Genomic DNA, 16,291 nt, shown 5'->3' with positions numbered 1-16,291 from the left:
ACTTTTTTTGGTAGCAAAACTTCTCTTTAATCCTGAGGAAGGGAGGGAACAATATACTGTTTATTACATTAGTCCCCAACGTTTTATTATAACGATATCTTATTCGTTGGCTTTACAACTTTTCTTGAATTTTGATTGGTTTGTTTATTAAGTTGAGTGTCCAAACGTCCAAACTAAATAAAATCTAAAGAAGGTAAAATGTTGTGTATCATCATTGCATATGTACATCAATTTATCGGGCCATTGTCTTATCCCTTTAGATTCTCATGTCCGTCTGTAAGCTACAGTAGAAAATGTGATTCATAACAAATAAGCATCTTTCACATAACTTACTTTTTCCGTCTGTCGGTTAGTAGATTTGATAAAATTAACTGGGAGGGAGGGGACATTGGACTGTATCGTGCACTGGTACCCAAAGTAGTTTACATTATATTTTAACTCAAAAACTTTGGGTACTTCTAGTAGAATTTGATTTATTGGTTCTACATAAAGGACTAATTTTGTTTATCATCATTGGGGATGATTAATTGATTTATAAACTTTGCTCCTTATAAATATTGTCATCCTTATTTTCTTTTCTTGTTTTGTGAGGAATCAAGGATGACAACATCCATTAGTAGCGAAGCACAGCAAAAAAAATAAGGAAGACTAACGGACAAAATGAATGATATAACAGGTGTATCTAAATAAAAAATATACAATTTTTCGTATTTTCGTCTTTCGAATCATGAATGACAGATAGACGGAAAAAATAATGTATGGAATAGATGCGCACATTAGGATATATAAGTTGGAAGGAATTTTAATGTTAGGGGGAGATTTGAAAACTGTATCAAATTTTAAGGATTTTTTATAAAATTCGTTTTTTGTATAATTCTTTATCTAAAAGCAGAAATACAATTTAAGTAAATTAATTTTGACACCTGTGATTGGTGGATTGAAAACTATCTGGGGTCTGATTGGAGAAGCTTAGGTGTCGTATATCATTCACCCAATTAGAGCGCAGGTAGTTTCTAATCCACCTATCCTATTGGTCAAAATTAATTAACTTAAATTGTATTTCCGCTTTTAGATAAAGAATTATACAAAAAACGAATTTTATAAAAAAAATCCTTAAAATTTGATGCAGATTTCAAATCTCCCCCTAACATTAAAATTGACACAATACAATCTTTCCTGATTTTGTATTAATTTTGCGGAACATGATTCCAGTTACGTCATATTTTTCTTTCCCGAAAAAGGGAAGGGGGGAAGAAAATCTCTTCAAAAGAGATGGGGAAAACCCCCTTTTCTCCCATCTCTTTTTTTCTTCCCCCCTTCCCTTTTTCGGGAAAGAAAAATATGACGAAACTGGAATCATGTTCCGCAAAATTAATACAAAATCGGGAAAGATTGTATTGTGTCATTAAAATTCCTTCCAACTTATATATCCTAGCGCACATTTCCATACAATTACAAACTGACTGACTGATTAACGGACAGACAAAGTGAATTATAAAGTAGCTTCGCTACTAAAAACCACAAACTAGCCTCTAATTTAATCTTTCTTTTTCCATTTCAGAGAAGATATAAAATGAATGCTTAATTGATTGGAGAGTTATATAAAACATTATTTCTTACACATACAATTCATTTTATTCATCAGCAAACAGGAATTATTCTTAACATTTCACAATAGGCTAATTTTAGGGGAAATTTTGTACAGTACATTTTTTAAACTTTGTGTGATGATTCCTGTAACAGTTAGGTACAATTTAAAAAGCAAATGCCACAATTAATACCATGACCGGTTCTCAGCCATGCCAAAAAATTATGTATATCATCGTATTATATCCAGTTTTCTACGAATATAAAAATGTACTATCATAAAATTAAAACCAGTCTTTTAGCCCGTTTTTTCGGCATCTTGTACATTTTTTATCCGCGGAAAGCTGTTTATAATTCGATGCAATAAATAACTATTAAAACATGTTGATTTTGTAACTTTTTTGGCTGCAAGTTTTATATTATATGATATACTAGCGGATGCGCACCTAGCATCTAGTGGATCCACATTCAAAAATATATTGAAGGGGGCAGAAAAATAGCCTAAAACCATCCCAGGACATAACTGAAGCTTATTTTTTTTAGGAGTACAAACAGCATAATCTTATTTACATTAACCTTATTCCAGGGGGAGGGGGGGGGGGGTAGTCTATATGTTGCCCCCCCCCCTGCTATCTTGGAAACCATAAGAGGTAGTAAGTAGAAATCAAAATTAATTGTTTTGATTGTGTCGATTCTCTAGGTCCTCTATTTGCAATTTAAAAGAAATTTTAAAGGAAATTTATTTTTGAGGAGGGATGTCATTTTTTCTAGGGGCCAGGCGATTTCTCTTAAGAGGTTTGAGATATCTTCCCCCAAAACAGTTATTAACTTTACCTGGACCTATAAAAAGCTTCACTGTAAAGGGGAACCATAAGTCGCTACTTTTTACAATAGGATAACAATATAAGTATAAAAAACGGACAAAGCAAGTTATATAGCATATGTTCGATTGTAATGAAAAATATATTAATGTCTTTTAAAGCATGACCGATGTACTGACGTGCCGAGTAAATTATATACTGAATGCTCTTTGTTATGGAAAATCTTCATAAAAAATCAGAGCTGGATCTTTAAATCATTTTAGCGTTGAGCCAGATCGGGGTGAGCCGAATTTCAGCTAATCACAGCGCAGCATTTCATAAAATGCTGTAATCTCATTGGTGGAAAGTTGGCTCAACCAGATCTGGCTCACCACTAAAATGATTTAAAGATCCAGCTCAGCTAAATTAGAATAGCGTTACAGACAAAGTTAATTATAGAGTAGCATTATTACCAACAATGATGCCATTGTTAAAACGGTCAGAGTATCAGGACTGAATAAGCAGAATATAAATGTAAATGTCGAAACAAAATTATAAGTAAATTTGATGCAAAACTGCTTTAATACAGGATACTATTTAAGAACATTTTAGGATTTTATTACAGAGATGGACGTAGGGACTATCTGATAACAATTATAGAGTTACTGTTCTTTCTAAATCGTACCTAACTGTTAGGAATCATCATGCAAAGTTTGAAATCGATATGACGAGGAATGAGAAACTGTCCCAATTTTGTATAACTTTTACGGAACAAGTTCCAATTCTGTCATATTTTTCTTTCCCGAACAAGAGAAGGGGGAAAGAAAAAAAGGGAAGGGGGGAAGAAAAAAGAGATGGAAGAAAAGGGGGTTTTCCCCATCTCTTTTGAAGAGATTTTCTTCCCCCCCTCCCTTTTTCGGGAAAGAAAAATATGACGTAATTGGAACTTGTTCCGTAAAAGTTATACAAAATTGGGACAGTTTCTCATTCCTCGATATGACAATTTAACATGTCTAAATTGACGAAACGAGCTAACCATTACGGTCGAACGGACCGACCCTAATAATAGAAAGGCTTCGTTGCTAAAAAGGCTGGTAACTAAATTATGCTTAAGACAAATACGTCATATGTCAGCAGGATGTAAAACAATTCTACTAATTTTATTAATAACAAGGATGACAATATCCATAAAAGCGAAGCTCTGAAACGGTAGGACAAACGAACATGAACACTTGTAGAGTGTCAAAGCAGAATATAAATGTATAAAAATTGTCATGGGAATCAGTATTTAAAAAATCAGACCAAAATCGGATAATTTTATCACATAAAAATTTGGATGTTAAAAAAGTTAAAAATCAACATGTTAAAGTGAAAATATGGACATTCTGGTAACGATTATAGAGTTGCTATCTTTCCTAAATTATAACTAACTATTATAGGAATGATAATGCAACGTTTGAAATCAATATGACAATTCGAACATGCCTAAATTAACGAAAAGAGCTAGCCGTCGGACGAAAGAAAATGGATGATAAATATAGAAAATCACGAAACCTTATATATATTTATTTCTTTTCAAAGCATGACACACAGACGAACCAAGTAGGATATATACTGGATGCTCATGAATCTAGAGAATACTCACAAAAAAATATCTATCTTGAATAATAGCCGAGAGAACTAATTTTCCCCAGAGCGTTACAGACTGACAAACGGACAGACACACACGGTAAATTATAGGGTAGCTGTGATTCTCAAAAGAATGAGGGATAGGATAATGGAAAATGAATGATTGAAAATTACCCTTTAAGGTTACAATTATATGTGGAAAAGTTTGGACACTATTAGTTAGTAATTCAAAAGTTTTCAAAAACGAAGCTTTTCTATAATTAGGGACGGTACGTACGTCCGTCACAGAGAGATAGCTCTTTTCGTTAATTTAGGCATGTTAGAATTGTCCTATCGATTTCAAACTTTGCATGGTGATTCCTATAGTAGTTAGGTACGATTTGGAAAGCGTAGCAACTCTATAAGCATTACCAAAATGTCCGTGCGTCCATTTTAAACATGTTTATTTTTTTCTTTTTTAACAACAAATTTTTATGTGATCTAATCATCTGATTGATCTGATTTTTGCTATATTGATTCCTGGGACAACAAAGTATAATGTTATATGCGAAGCAAATCTATAATTAAGTCCTAAAAATGCAAGTATGTCCATAAACATTATCCTGTATCAAGCAGTTTTCAACAAATTTACTTACAATTTTGCTACGACTCTTATACATTTATATTCTGATTATTCAGTTCTTACAATATACAAGTGTTAATGTCCGTTTATCCTACCATTTCAGTGCTTCGCTTTTATGGATGTTGTCATCCTTGCTAAGCTTGTAAATAACAGAAGTTTATAAATTTTAGCGGCCAATTAAAGACGTCCAAGCTCCATCTGAAACTAATTATAGGAGCCAGCTTCATGTTTTAAAAACAGAAAAAAATTACAATAACAACAAATTAACCAATTTAGTCTTTTCTTTGTCGGAATACTTCAATTTAGAAAAATGTTGTTTCTACACACTGGAACACATACACACACACACACACACACACAAACACACTCGAACACACACAAACACACTCAAACACACACACGCACCCTTCCACCGTCGCTACTCCGATGAGAGAATATACATACATATGAACAGGTTTTAAAGCCATACAAATCTTTTGTATTACAGCATATTATGACTTGAAAACAGCCAACAACTCTATTGTTATACACTAATAATCATAGAACCAGCAATATTTATGAAGAGAAGGAGACGAAAGAAAATTAACTGTTGTAGAAAGGGGAGAGTGAAGAGAGGCTTCATTACGGTGCAACATTGAGTCCGCAAAAATATAAACACAGCCAACTCATGAAGCTGTTTGTAGTGCCTACAAAATAATTGTCACCATACAATACAAATGACCAATGATAGGCCAATTACTCAGACTAAAATACCAATGGCAGGCCAGAAAACATTTTGATTGACCAATGGTAGGCAAGTATGATGTCATTTTTTATAATCACTATAAAAAGCTTCCCTTTTACAGAAAAAAAAATAATACAATCTATATTTAGCAAAGCAAAAAGTAAAAAGCAAAAATAAAATGATTAAATAGACAGATATTCTTTATTTAAAAAGCAAAAATAATTTGAAAGAAAATAGAAAGTCACGAAACCTATCACTGACAGACCATTGGACCAAGTAAATTATATACTGGATGCTCATTGGTTAAGGGAATCTTCAGTCCTCCATCTTGAATGGCAGCATAGAAAATCTAACTGACTGACGGACAGACCGACATTTTATATCATAGAGTAGCTTCGCTACTAAGTTACATATGATTATCTTTTTGATTAAAGGATAAAACAATAGCCGATAAATTGATGTACATCCCCAATGATGATTCATAGAATCACCCCTTCAGTATATTAAAATTAGTAGTTAAATTTAATAGAAGTCCCAAAGGTTGATAAGCCAAACAATAAGAAACAATATTATAAAACTTTGGGGACTTTTGTAATAAATGTCCATTACCTTCCTGAATTTAGCTACTTTATCAAAATATTGGTTGTGCGGGAAAGATGGAACACCATTCATTACTCGTTGTGTAGAAATAGGAGTAAAATAGAGAATAGTGGTTCAAATACTAGAATAGTAGAATAATAAACTTGGTACAGACCACAACACAGCAACACAACAGCTAAAGTTAACACAACAACAACAACAATAATGAATGTGGGAGAAGTTAGAGTCGCCGAAGACACAGACTTTGCCCTGTTGAAGGTAAATTTGTTAGTTGCTTTGCTACAAAATAATTCTTTCTGTTTGTAATTTTAGTGGAGAAATTTTGCTTTTTTTAGGTTAAACCATGATTTTGACCTTGACACGATTGCTTGAAAAATGCATTTGAGCAAGAAAATAAAAATATTTTTGTGCTATTCTAAACTACTAGTGGCATATAGAGGCTCAATTCAAAAATAGAAAATATTCTAAAACAATCTCGGAACCTATGTGAAGCTTCCCTAAAATGCAGAACTCAATCGGTTTAGTATCTATTGACGAAAAAACCTTACTTCTTTATAAAAAAAAATGGGGCATTATTTTAAAGTTATATTATAAATCATATTTATATTATTTATAGACAAGAAAAGCAGCAAAAACAAAATAAAACATTAATTTAAACAGTAAAATATTTAAATTTTTTCGGAACTTAGTCTTTTAATTAATAAGTTTATTTTAAGCATAGATCTTAAGGGATAAGACAATGGACTATAAAATGTATTATGTACATTCCCAAAGATTTTAACAAAATAATCCTTTCTGTAGACAAAAATTATTTGGTAGGAAAAATTTAACACTACTATTTTGAAACCAACCTAGAGAAATTCAATAACTTTACCCCATGTTTTTTAAGTTAACAAAAAAGATTTTAAACGCTATACTAAAGTCAAAAATACTAAAATTAAAGAAATGTGTGTGATAAGCATAAAACACAGGTTGATAAATTGATGTACATGTACAATGCTAAAAAAATACCCCTTATGTGAATAAATTTTTAGGTTGAAAATGTTAGTCACAAACGGCCTAAACCAACTAATCAAGATTTTATTTAAAAGTTTGAACCTATGAACACAATTTTTTTTCTCAAGTAATTACTTATTTAGTATCCGCCCTAAGAATATAATATTCAGGGAGGGAGGGGGAGGGGACATTGAAATTAAAATAATACTGGTACCCGAAGTTTTATTAACAAGCCCTATTATTGACTGGCTTAAAAACTTTGGGAGTACTTTAATCAAATAGGTTCAAACAGTGTCTAAAGCTTGCAACCAATAATCTTAATCTACAGAGGGGATAATTTTGTCTATGATAATTAGGGATTTACATCATTTATTGTCCATTGTCTTATCCCCTACTATCCCTGATAATATGATAATCAGCTAAAAAAGTAAACAAAGCAACATTTTTTTTCACGGATTTGCCTTCATTTTTCACTGCGGCTATTTTTTGAGGGGGGTATTTATCTTTTTTTGGAGTTGTGGTTGGGGTGTCCCACACCCAAGAAAATAGCTTAAAACCATCACAGGACCAGCGGGTATATTCCCTGAAGAGAAGAGCCCAATCGTTTCAGTGGTTAATGAGTTCTAAAGCTTCAGACAGACAGACCGTTCTACTTTGTAAATTAGATAAATACAGAAAAAATAATATAAAAAATATTAAATTTTTAGAATCGTCGCCACTCTGTAACTAAATAGGGTGTGTGCGTAGGTCCTTCTGTCAATCCAAGTAAGAACAATGAATATAACTTCTTTTTATATTGATTGGTATAATAAAACTTTGACTTTAAGTGCTAAAAAAGTTATTTTAGATTACATTTTAGTTTAATAAGTTTTTTTTATAGCATTACCGGCAGACTGACGGAAAAATATAAGTTGTATACTGGATGTATTTTGTATGGAGTACCTACACGATAAAAATCTGCCTTTGATAGCATTCGAATGAAGAAAGTGTCATTTGTGACGTCATAAAAAAATACGTCTATTATCCATCTATTTTTTATGTGTTTCCTATCACACTTCTCCTCTCATCCTTCATCTTTAAGCGTATTTTTGTAACGTCACACATGACACTTTCCGCATAACAGAGACAATTTGACGAAAGGAGAGACAAAGTGAATTATAGAGTAGCTTCGCTATTAAAAAAAAAACATATATGTTAGAATTAAAAAGGTGAAATATAATACTATATTTCTTATGAGTGGATTAATTTTCTAATTTTATACTTGATAAGTTGATACCAGAAACTACAATTTAAGAGCTCTATCTTTACTTAACATTATTAAAATATAAAAAATAGATTCATTAATAGCGAAGATGCTCTGTATTTCCCTTGTCTGTACGAAAAGACATCTAGTAAACAGCTTACTTGTTCCGTCAGTCTGTCTGTTATGCTACAAAATACATAGGCATATAACCATTGAACAACAGCTCTATAACTCACTTTTCCCGTATATTCATGTATGTTTTTTTGTGGTTCGCTGCTCATGGATGTTGTCATCCTTGTTTATAATCGCGATTTCCAATATTATTCTGCTGCGTATTTTGAAATTGCTTGCGGTTTCAGCGTATTGCTGAATTTCCATAATCTAATTTTCAAATGAATGCTTTTTTCCTTAGATCTTTTTTTCATTTTATAGTTTTCTAAATTTGATTAACAAACCCTTTACAATTTTCTTTAAATTTTCTTGATTTCATGGCCATACAGCGAAAATTCTTAAATTGAATTAATTGCCCATTGTCCACCCCCTTACTCCCTGGGTAAATAAATAATATCTATATGTATTTGAGAAGGGTAAGAGCCACCCAAGAAATAAAAATAGTAAAGATTTAAGGATGGAAAATGGGCAATTAAAATTATTTCGTCGTATTTTAACAGTAGCTTTTCTCCTATTTTTAGCTCCTGCGTGGGGCTCTAGCCCTGCAGGACCAATTTCCTAACCCTGCGGGCCCGGCAATCATTAGCATTTACCTAACCTAGCCTAACCTAACTTCCAACTATGAAATTGACAGTTTTGTGAGAACGCCTATTTCTAAATATATTTGTAAAAGTTTGGTGGTGAGATAAGAATGAATTCCACTTTTCTTCTGTCCTAACTACTTTACAACAAGAAGGGAGGGAGGGGACATTGGCTGTTTTTTACACTATTACACGGTTCCACACCAAACGTAGGAGTGGAAAAACATCGGAGTGGACAAACGCAGGAGTCCCAAACGTCAGAGTGGGACAAACGCAGGAGTGGGACAAACGTCGGAGTGGACAAACGGAGGAATTTTGGGACAAACGTCGGAGTGGACAAACACAGGAGTCCCAATTTTTTTTTAATTTAAAATTTTTTTTCAATTTTGAATTATTTTTCAATTTTGATTTTTTTTTCAATTTTGATTTATTTTTCAATTTTGAATTTATTTCTCAATTTTGAATTTTTTTTATACAAACCACCACCCACCCCGCCTCGGTCTCGTTATTTTTCTTAGTTAGGTTATAGGCTAGGGGGCCGAGCGCTGCGGCTAGGCAGGCTAGGGGGCCGAGCGCTGCGTCATTATTTTATAGACAGGGGTATAAAAAATTTCAAAAGTTTGGGACTCCTTCGTTTGGACTCCTGCGTTTGTCCACTCCGACGTTTGGGACTCTTACGTTTGGGGTAGGACCTATTGCACTAGTCCCCAAAGTTTTATAATCAAGTTTTCTTATTTGTTGGGTTAACAACTTTAGGGACTTTAAAGGAATATTGATTGGGTGATTCATTAAGTTTAGTGTCCATCCAAACGTTTTAACCAATAAATTTTTAATCTACAGAAAAAGTAATTTTGTGTATCATCATCGGGTAAGGACATCAATTTATCGGACATTGTCTTATCCCTTTAGATCCCTGACTTTACAATGTATTTTAGGAATTAATGTGCCTTCGCCCCTAGAGTGTTATCCCCTATGTTATCAATATCATTATATTTCTTAAGTACTAAAAATTTCATTTTTAAAAATATAAGTTTTTCAAGTGCTTTAATTTAATTCTTATTTAATACTTATATTTGCGGGAACTTTTGTTTAATGAAATCTTCCAATTTTTAACATTTACAAAACAGCCTGCTTTATTGCATCAAGATCCATGACAGATCTGTATAAGAAAAAAAATGTCTATATATGAGCTCAAGTTTTCCAAGCAATAAATGTTTAAAACTCATTGTGCTCCAATAATCCGTAATTAACTCTCATTGACCAGTACAATAAGACCCATTATTTTACTGTATGAAGAATAAATTCCTTTTTTTTTTTCATGTTGCTATTTGAATTATATTGAAGTATTAAATTTCTATCCATAAAACCGAAAATTTAAATTTATAATAAAGTAAATAAAAGAAAACTTAGTTTAAAATAATTTGATACTAGCGATACGTGCGTAATGTGGTCAGATATTAACCCATTAGTGCCGAACCGGATTTTAAAACCCGGTGCCAGAAAATGTAAAAAAACTGGTTTTCGGCTTCATAATTGCATCATTCTCAGTATGAATCCCCCCTCTACTACCCTGGCTTTCATTTCCCCCTGGAGCAGGTAGTTTTGCTTACTTCCGTTTGCCGGTATAGATCAACAAAGTTTGAAAATCATGAAAATTCAAAATACCCCATCTAACTTTTTTGTTTTTATAGTAAAGTTGCTGATTTTTTTCGTTAAATCTAAAGTTTATTGACAAGTACATCTATTTGTGAATTCGTTTTATTTAAATTATTATTTTTTATATGATTTTTTTATCGTTTTTTTACGCCCTATATAGGCCCGGTTAGGCATTTCCATTTTGAGTCTAAAATTTTTATTACCCGGTTTCACTAATAGATCTTTTTTGACAACAACAACAAAACAGGGTTTTTTTACCCGAAATCGCCGGCTAAACACGAAATTTGAAATAAATCGCTTCGTATTATACTTGTAGCTCTTTAGATTACATGAGGTTGTGTAGTTTTCAATTACGGATCGTATCAAAGTTCTAAAAAGTGTTCATCTCACTTTTGGCGTTCAAAAATTACATTTTTCGATTTTTGGTCAAAATAACCGGGTTTATACAGGTCAACCGGGTTTTAAAACTGGGGGAAAGCACCAAAAACGGGTGTTAATGCCTGGTTGGTATTTATGGCCAAGCCGAACCGGTTTTTTTTGCAACTTTCCTGTGCACGCCACTAGAGCAAAACAAAAAAATACGAATTCCGTTTTGACCATTATAAAGCTTCCCTGAAACTTACAGCTCGATCGGCCCATAAAAGTGGCGCTCGGCACTAATGGGTTAAACTAAAATTTAACAGTTAACCAAACATTTTAACCCTTTCAGGACGATAATTTGAAATAAAAAATATTAAGATCCTAAAATAGTTTAAAGGAAGCCTGCAAGAAATACCACGCTTTAACTGCTGTAAGAATGCCACAAGTAGACCAAATACCCCAAATTTGAAGCCTTCAGCTTCTATAACAAAAAAGTTCTAGGCATTTTAAAATGACATTTTATGTACATAAAAATTTTGAAAGAATTGCAATGCTCATGTTGAAAACTTTGAAATTAAACTACCTGGCCTAGAAACAAAATTATAAGCTTATTTTTGTCATAAATTTAGGTTTCCAGTAACTAATTATATTTTTACAATAAAAATACCCATTTTTATAGTCAAAATCATTAAAAAAAAATAAGTTTTACTTGCGTTGTACCGAATGTACTGTAGCCAATCAGAAGGCTGAATCAGCTTAACAACCAATCACAGCTAAGCTTGAATTAGTTTACCCCTTTGTTTCCGCTATGATTTTCGTTTTAAAATGCAATTTAAATCGAATTTTTTTCATAGATTTTGACTATGAAATGTGGTGTTTTTATTGTAAAAATGTAATCAGTTACAGGCAATCTAAGTTTCTGACAAAGATAAGGTTATAATTTTGTGTCTAGGCGACGTAATTTAATATTGTTTTTTCTTTTATGAGCATTGGAAATCTTTCAAAAATTCCATTGTACATAAAATGCTATTTTGAAATGCCTAGAACTTTTTTGTTATTGAAGCTGAAGGCTTTAAATTTGGGGTATTGGGTCTTCTTGTGGCAGTCTTTCAGCAGTTAAAGCGTGTTATTTCTTGCAGGCGTCATTTAAAGAAAGAAATCGTCAGGGTGAAGATAATGGAAGAATAGGGTTAATAGTCAGAATTCAGATAACCAAAAGAAAGTAAATAAAACATTGAATAAACCTAGCCAATAGCGAGATAATTATATCGAGCCCAACTTTAGTACTCATATAAGTGCAAACATGTAGATTTTCATTTTATTTTTAAAAACTTACCACTTACCAAATTTAATTTTCTCTAAAGGGATCTTCATGACGTTAATGAATTTAATTAATACAAATTTTGAAATAAAATTCATCAAAATTGTTTCGACGTCATTTCCATATATTTATTATATAATATGATATCTATTGAATCTTAAAAATAGTAAAAGGATAGTTGCATGAAGTGCTTTTAATTAAATAGTTGATCAACTTGAAGTAGTGAACCTTTATTTTTTTTTAGAATTTAGCAATACACCTTTTAGAAAGTAAAAATTAAAGTTTTAACAGATAGTAGACCTTTCGCTTTTAGTTCAAATTTAAAAGGGAAAAATTAATCTTCTCTGTAAAGTAGAATCGTATCGGTTCGGTGGTTAGCGAGATCCTTTGCTACACAGAGACATATACATTAAGATATATAAGTTTTCCGGAATTTTAATGTTAGGGGGAGATTTGAAATCTGCATCAAATTTTAAGGATTTTTTATAAAATTCGTTTTTTGTATAATTCTTTATCTAAAAGCGGAAATGCATTTTAAGTTAAATAATTTTGACCAATAGGATAGGTGGATTTTAAACTACCTGCGCTCTAATTGGTTGAATGATGTACGCCATCCAATCAGAGCGCAGATTTTTTAAATCCACTAATCACAGATGCCAAAATTAATTAACTTAAATTGCATTTCCGCTTTTAGATAAAGAATTTTAGAAAAAACGAATTTTATAAAAAATCCTCAAAATTTGATGCAGATTTCAAATCTCCCCCTAACTTTAAAATTCCGGAAAACTTATATATCTTAATATACATAGATATATTTAAATAACAGTTTTTTCCTTTTTTCATTATTAGCATAGCATTACGAGATAGAAATAGGTTTTTAAAAGTAATAAAATCCAGAGAGGGAGGTTTTAAATCACGTTTTCTTATTCGTTGGATTTAAAATTTTGGGAACTTTTTATCAAACTCTAATTGATTGGTCCATTGACTATTTGTGTACAAACATTTAAATATTAATTTAAATCCATATAAATGGTAATTCTGTTTATCATGACTATACTAGGTATGTGGGTTCCAGGACAAACGCAGGAGTCCCAAACGTCGGAGTGAACAAACGCAGAAGTGTTAAAATATTAATTTTATTAAGTATTTCTAATGAATATTAGGCATTTAAAAAACCTATAAGATGGTCTAAAATAGGTTAGGTTAGGTTAAGTGTCCACTCCGACGTTTGTCCACTCCGACGTTTGTCCACTCCGAAGTTTGGGACTCCTGCGTTTGTCGTAGGAACGATATGTGCATCAACACTTATCGACCATTAAGATCTCTGAATAAACTGAAACTTTTAGGTTCTGTTGACAAGAGACGAGGGCTGGGATTGTGAATATAAGTCAGGTAACAGTTTTCCAGTATGGCTTCGATACCGATTGATATCCGCTGGATTAGAACCGGTTCTCAGCCGAACTAAAAATGATTTATAACATCGTTTCATAAGTAATTTTCCACGAATATTAAGATAAAAATAATAAAATTCATACCTGTTTCTTAACCCCGGCTCCCCTTGAGGCTAACAAAGCTGGTTTTAATCTTTTTCTGATTTTTATTTTAATATCCGCGGAAAGCTGTCTATAATACGATGGAATGGGGTGGGGTAGGGTAGGGGATGTTGTCACCTATCTGAAAAAAATGGGAAGAAGAAAACATACCTGTTTACCTAATTTTTTAAGGGGGAGGGTGTCCCAGCTCACATGTAAAATTTGTATTTGTTTACAGGAAACACAACAGTATGTAGCCGTCCAACAGAGCCTTCAAATTTCAGGTAAAACTTCTGGAGCTTTCCTCAAATTACCTGGTTTGCACAAAAAAAACTTGCATCCACCCTTTACCAACTTATTTTTTAAAACAAAGTGATATGAGAGAGGGGGTAATTGTTTTCTATATACCTAACTCTTGCAGGACCCAGTACCTAATAAAACCTAACCAAACTAACATGAACTAAAGTAAAAACAAGCACACGAAAAATTCGCTTATGATGAACTTAAAAAGAAGAGGGGGGGGGGGGGTAATGGTTGTTCTCGACTAGCCACCTTAAGGGAAACCGAAAAAAAAACTTCCAAATTAATTAAACCTTTGATAAACTTGAGCTAGATAAAGATTACATAAAATTGATTTTCCACATTTTTTTGATACCAAAATATTACCTTTTTTTACTAGGCATAAGTATAATATAAACTGAACATCTGCTTTTACATCACTTTGTCCAAATGTCCATCCATGAATCTTTGTGCTACTTATGAATGCTGACACCCTTGTTATAGGATAAACGTCTGACTTTTTTTTTAGGATGATTCGACTAAAGACGACATTCACGGATCTTTCAGCTGACACATTGTACGACGTGCTACATGATCCAGCCTACAGAAAGGTAATAGTTATTTATCGCATCGTATTATAAACAGCTTTCCACCGATATAAAAATGTACAATAATAAGATTAAAACCAGCTTTGCTAGTCCCAAGATGCCGAAGTCACGGGCTAACAAAAATGGCTTTAAACTGTTTTTAACCTATTTTTAAAACGTATATAAAAAATATACTATGACACCAGTAGAATGAGACTGCAGAGCCTAAATTTGAATTAAGTCCCCAATAAACTTTTTTTGGGGGATTTAAATATTAATTTTTACTGTTGCCGTGATCATTTTGACTGAAGCAAAAGGTCTTTTTTTTATTTGGGTAAAATTCGTAGCTTTTAGAGTGTTTTGCTTCATAAATATTGTATTCTGGTATAGAGTTAAATTAGGCCTTATGATTTTACTATAAAAATTCACTAAAAAGTTAATTCTTTATAATATATCAACGAATTAACATTAACATGTTTGTGTTCTCTCACTTATTTTAAAAACATAAAAAATGGCTGTAAAGGGTTAAATGACAACAAATGTTTATGCAACACAACAAATTTATTTTTGTCACATATACAAATGTGTTATAAAATAAGATTATTCAAACTTATCTTTTAAAATAATTTTAAAAAGTATGTATCTTTTATGTGTATGGTTTTCATTCTTTTCATTTTAATTAAATAAAAAATATTAAACTACATTGGAAATACGTCACTTTGTGAAAACACTCTTTTTTTGAATTGTAAAGAATTATATAAAACGAGACTTCTTATTGGTTAGATTTCAGAATTATTTGTTTTATTGTAAATGTTAGATTTTTTCATGAAATTAATTGTTTTGAAAAAAAAAATTATTTCCAATGAACAGAGTAATGTTTTTTTTATTGTATCAATATAAAGTGAATTATATAAAAATGTTCTGTAAGCCACAATATTACCCGAAGTAACAAAAGAGCTTTTGCTCCGGTCAAAATGATTACAGCAACACTAAAAATTAATTTTTAAATCCCCTAAAAAAAGTTTATTTGGGACTTAATTCAAATTTGGGCTCTGCAGTCTTATTCTATAGGTGTCCTAGTATATTTTTGACCCCCCATTCAAAAATAGGTTAAAAACAGTTTAATACTATTATTGTGCATTTTTATATTCGTAAAAAACTGAATATAATACGATACGATACATGAATTTTCAGTTTAACTTAGAACCGGTTATAATCCAGCAGATATTAATCAGTTTCGAAGCCATACTGGAAGTTTCAAACCAGATTGATTTCTTTTAAAAAGGCATATAGCTTTCGTTTCTTCCACGAATTAAAATTTTATTATCTAAATGGCCCTAGGGACCTCTGAAACAAGAGGTCTTAAAGTTCTCTGTTATCTATGCTTCTTCTTATTAAAACCAAAGGTTGCGTGATCATATAAATTTTAACTTGTCTATTTTTACCGGATTTTTGAGCTAACTTTATATGTAAACCCAGAACCACTTCATTATGCAATCTAAATTTTCCTGGATATTTTGTCCACGGTAGTCCATAAGTGTACAGCTTTATAGTACATTGTTTCTATTTGTTAAAGCAACAGGTATGATAAAAGAAAAAGATT

General features: G+C 32.0%; 1 protein-coding gene across 2 annotated transcripts in view; it reads left to right on the top strand.

Annotated features, from left to right (window-relative positions):
- The first annotated feature begins 1,556 nt into the window (after positions 1–1,556).
- Positions 1,557–16,291, top strand: part of LOC145319679 (START domain-containing protein 10-like) — a 48,470-nt gene continuing 33,735 nt past the window's right edge. The window contains exons 1-5 of one of the 2 annotated variants that reach the window (XM_080161966.1): positions 1,557–1,652; positions 6,115–6,220; positions 13,637–13,682; positions 14,061–14,106; positions 14,631–14,712. In XM_080161966.1, the coding sequence (XP_080018092.1) occupies positions 6,167–6,220; positions 13,637–13,682; positions 14,061–14,106; positions 14,631–14,712 (228 nt within the window). In that variant the 5' untranslated portion in view covers positions 1,557–1,652; positions 6,115–6,166. Of the gene's footprint in view, positions 1,653–6,066; positions 6,221–13,636; positions 13,683–14,060; positions 14,107–14,630; positions 14,713–16,291 lie in introns of those variants that run through there. The other variant, XM_080161965.1, reaches the window with a different exon arrangement.

This window comes from Acartia tonsa, chromosome 5 (genome assembly GCF_053477335.1).
Source record: "Acartia tonsa isolate MP-2025a chromosome 5, ASM5347733v1, whole genome shotgun sequence".
In the NCBI taxonomy this organism is placed as follows: domain Eukaryota; kingdom Metazoa; phylum Arthropoda; class Copepoda; order Calanoida; family Acartiidae; genus Acartia; species Acartia tonsa.
The sequence above is the reverse complement of the archived record's forward strand: the minus strand, read 5'-3'. Positions and strand labels throughout refer to the sequence as shown.